This window comes from Quercus lobata, chromosome 12, assembly GCF_001633185.2.
Source record: "Quercus lobata isolate SW786 chromosome 12, ValleyOak3.0 Primary Assembly, whole genome shotgun sequence".
Lineage (NCBI taxonomy): Eukaryota > Viridiplantae > Streptophyta > Magnoliopsida > Fagales > Fagaceae > Quercus > Quercus lobata.
In genome coordinates, this window is record NC_044915.1 from 13,687,495 (window position 1) to 13,690,650 (window position 3,156).

Sequence of the window (3,156 nt, forward strand, 5' to 3'; positions counted from 1 at the left end):
GGGTTCTGCCTTTCCTATGGGTTTTTATTTTTATTTTTTATTATTTTATTTAATATGGGTTTTTGTTCTAGTGGGATTTTGGTGGGCAGTGGGCAGTGGTGGCGTGGTGGGCATGGTGGTGGTGACTGGGCAGTGGAGGTGCGGTGATAGAGGTTGAAGGAAGGTAGAGGAAAAAATTGAAAAAAAGAAAAAATATATTTTATTATGTAGATATATTATTTTAATGTGTAGTATGGCAAAATAGAATTTTGGAATGTTGGGTGTGTTGTAAAATGGTATGGTATAATTGATAAAGTAACTTTTTGAAATGGTAAAGTAGGATAGAGTAGCATTTCCTTATGCTAATGCTTATAACTTGAACTCCTTTCATATATTTTTTATATTGCCACTTATATATCTGATCCAATCAGCTAAAAAAGACTTAAATATCGGATAAAAAAATGGCATATTACACAGTAACATATTTTTGGTCTATCAAATTATAATGGACTAAGTGTTTTTTATTATTCATCTTGAAGTGGTAAGGAGGGATTAATTTTTTAATTTTTTTTTTAAAGGGAAGGAGGTGGGATTAATTGAACTTGGACATTTCTGTTAAAAATACCAAATTATATACAATTTGATTATAAGGTTCTTTGAAATTATAATGGGCTAAGCTTGTAGGGAATTTTGGAGCCGAAAATGGATGAGAAGGGCATTGTCAAATGCTTTAATATTAATTAATTTATTAAAATAACACATTAATATTAAAATATTCCAACATATAGAAACATGTGAAATGCATTTTCTGTAAGGATGTCAAATGCACAAGCACAACACTATGTTCTCTTGTCATTGTTGCCTGCCCACCACCACTGCAAAATTTGAAACAATTCAAATTCATTTTCATAATACAAATATCAGCATAACAAAACCTTGTCATCATGTATTATATTACGCATAGACATAATATGTTGTTCTTTTATAAACATACACTTGCCTACACATGTTTCTATATGTTGTACAATAAAATTTATAACAAAAGGTATGTAATCAAAATAATCATCACTTATCACGTGTCATAGTTACCTTATAACGAGTGATCTAGACGTTTTTTTTTTTTTTTTGGGTGTGGATAGTATGAGAGTACGTGGAGTCACGTAATTCCATAGTAATCTTATTAATCTCTCAAACTTCATCACCTAATACCGACGTGTACATTTGATGTCAAAGCTTCCTCATTAAATGCAAATGTAATTTGTTTTTGGTAAAGAGAGGAACGCGGCTTCTCGTCGCCGCTAACACGATGAGAGTAGCCAGCTGGCATAGTGTACACGTTTGCCTTCCAAAAAAGCTATCTAATTTCAACCAAACATTTAATAAAAACCTGTCCAGTCTCTCTCTTAGCTACTACTTGCATCGCGAGAAAGAAAAAAGAAGAAAGAAAAAACTGGCAAATGCTGAGTTGGTAACCTCAATCTCTGTTCTTTCTCGTGTCCCAACTTCAATGCCCTTATGACTAATATTCCCACTTAGTTTTATGAGTCACTGGTAAATTTCCTGGTAGCTTGTTGAGCAAAGGGACATATCATATATGAAATATGTACACATTGTGTGGCTTATTATTATATATAAGAATATGTCCTAATGTCATTTTCAGATTTTCTTTGCTTTATTCTCTTAATATATTTATTGAGACCCCAAATCCAATAGAAGTGGTTTTATATGGTTAAGTACATATGTATCTTTGGCATGAATGGAAGTGGATAGTTTTATGTGGCACACACAAACTATACTTTTTGTTGTTTATTATGTAAGTGAAACTGAGAATAATGCTAATTAAATATAATTAATGAATAAACCTTTCCTAGGGGATTTGTTTTGCTTTGCTCTATGTTTTTTTATTCAGTGGGTTCACTGGTTTTGAACAAAATGGTGTATGCAATGAACATGAATTACCTACTTTGCTTCAAAACACAAACACAAACACAAAGCCAAAGACAAATCAATTGGGCTCCTCTTTTCCAATAGACACTGTCACAGACAAAAAAGCAAGCTGGCCAACTGTAAAACTATGTTAATAGCACAAAAAATTGGGAAAGTAAAGAAAAAGAAGCTATCATTTCTTTCAGAAATTTGACTGTAATTAACTGGAAAGATCAAACTCCGTCATCTCATCTCCTATTTCATCTCAGCAAAATTTACTATCTCCGAATACTACAACCAAAAAAGAAAAAGAAAAAAAAGAAAAATTTTCCAAAACCTTCAAAAAGGAAATGAAAATGAAAAAACTCTCTTTGCTCCGGTGGGCAAAAATCAAAGAAACCAAGCCGCTCACTGGTTGTGATCTTGGGTTTCTTGGTTCTCTGGGGACTCTCTAGTTTCTTCAGTGGTAGCTTGTTCATGGTCACTCAACTCCTTTTTCATTGTCTCACAATTCTCAGCCTTGTTGTCCCCATCTTTTTTCTCACCCTTAACGTTAACTCCATCACCAAAAGAAGCAGCTTTGGAATACATAGGTGTGGCCAAGAAAGTTGGCTTCTCATCTCCAGCCATAATCACCAAGAATCTCTCTTCGAACACCTTCACTGCCTTGCTTTCAGAATCACCTGCCTCTTTTTCATCACCATTCTCCAAGTCTCTCTCTTGTCCTCCTTCCCTCTCATCCAATTGACCTGCAAGCTTCCAATAAGAGCAAGCCAAGATCAAAAGCGCAAACGCTATCAGACCCAGCATCGCTGCAAGGCCTCCGAAGAGGTATGGCACCGGAGAGTGCCACGGAGACCGCTGTGCTTGTGTCTGCATCACTGACATGGATGGTGTTGGTGACACTATTGAAGTCTCTGCTGTTGTTGTTGAGCTAACTCTGGCAATGGTTCTCATTTTTTTTCTTTTCAAAAAGCTGTTTCTCTTTGGTTTTGGGGTGTTTTAGGAAAGTGTAGAAAGCAAAGAATGTGAGTTTGAGAAAAGAGAGACGGTGAGGGGTTGTATTTATAGCTCAATAAAAAAGAGAGGGAAGAGAAAGATAAATAGATAAAACACTTTTATTTTATATTTTTTGTGTTTCTGCTTTTGCTTTTTATTGGGGTCACGGAATTGGACGTGTTATGTTGTTGTAAGCAGGATTCCTTTAAACTTGATCCTCTGCATCCGGATAGTGTCCCTATGGGGTGAGTT

The 3,156-nt window shown here is 35.1% G+C and overlaps 1 protein-coding gene across 1 annotated transcript; it reads right to left on the reverse strand.

Annotated features, from left to right (window-relative positions):
- Positions 1 to 2,081: 2,081 nt before the first annotated feature.
- LOC115971992 (protein GLUTAMINE DUMPER 5-like) lies at positions 2,082 to 2,948 on the reverse strand. Its single transcript, XM_031092122.1, has one exon. It carries the CDS (start codon positions 2,860 to 2,862, stop codon positions 2,314 to 2,316), a length of 549 nt encoding a protein of 182 aa, XP_030947982.1. The 5' UTR covers positions 2,863 to 2,948; the 3' UTR covers positions 2,082 to 2,313.
- Positions 2,949 to 3,156: the final 208 nt, after the last annotated feature.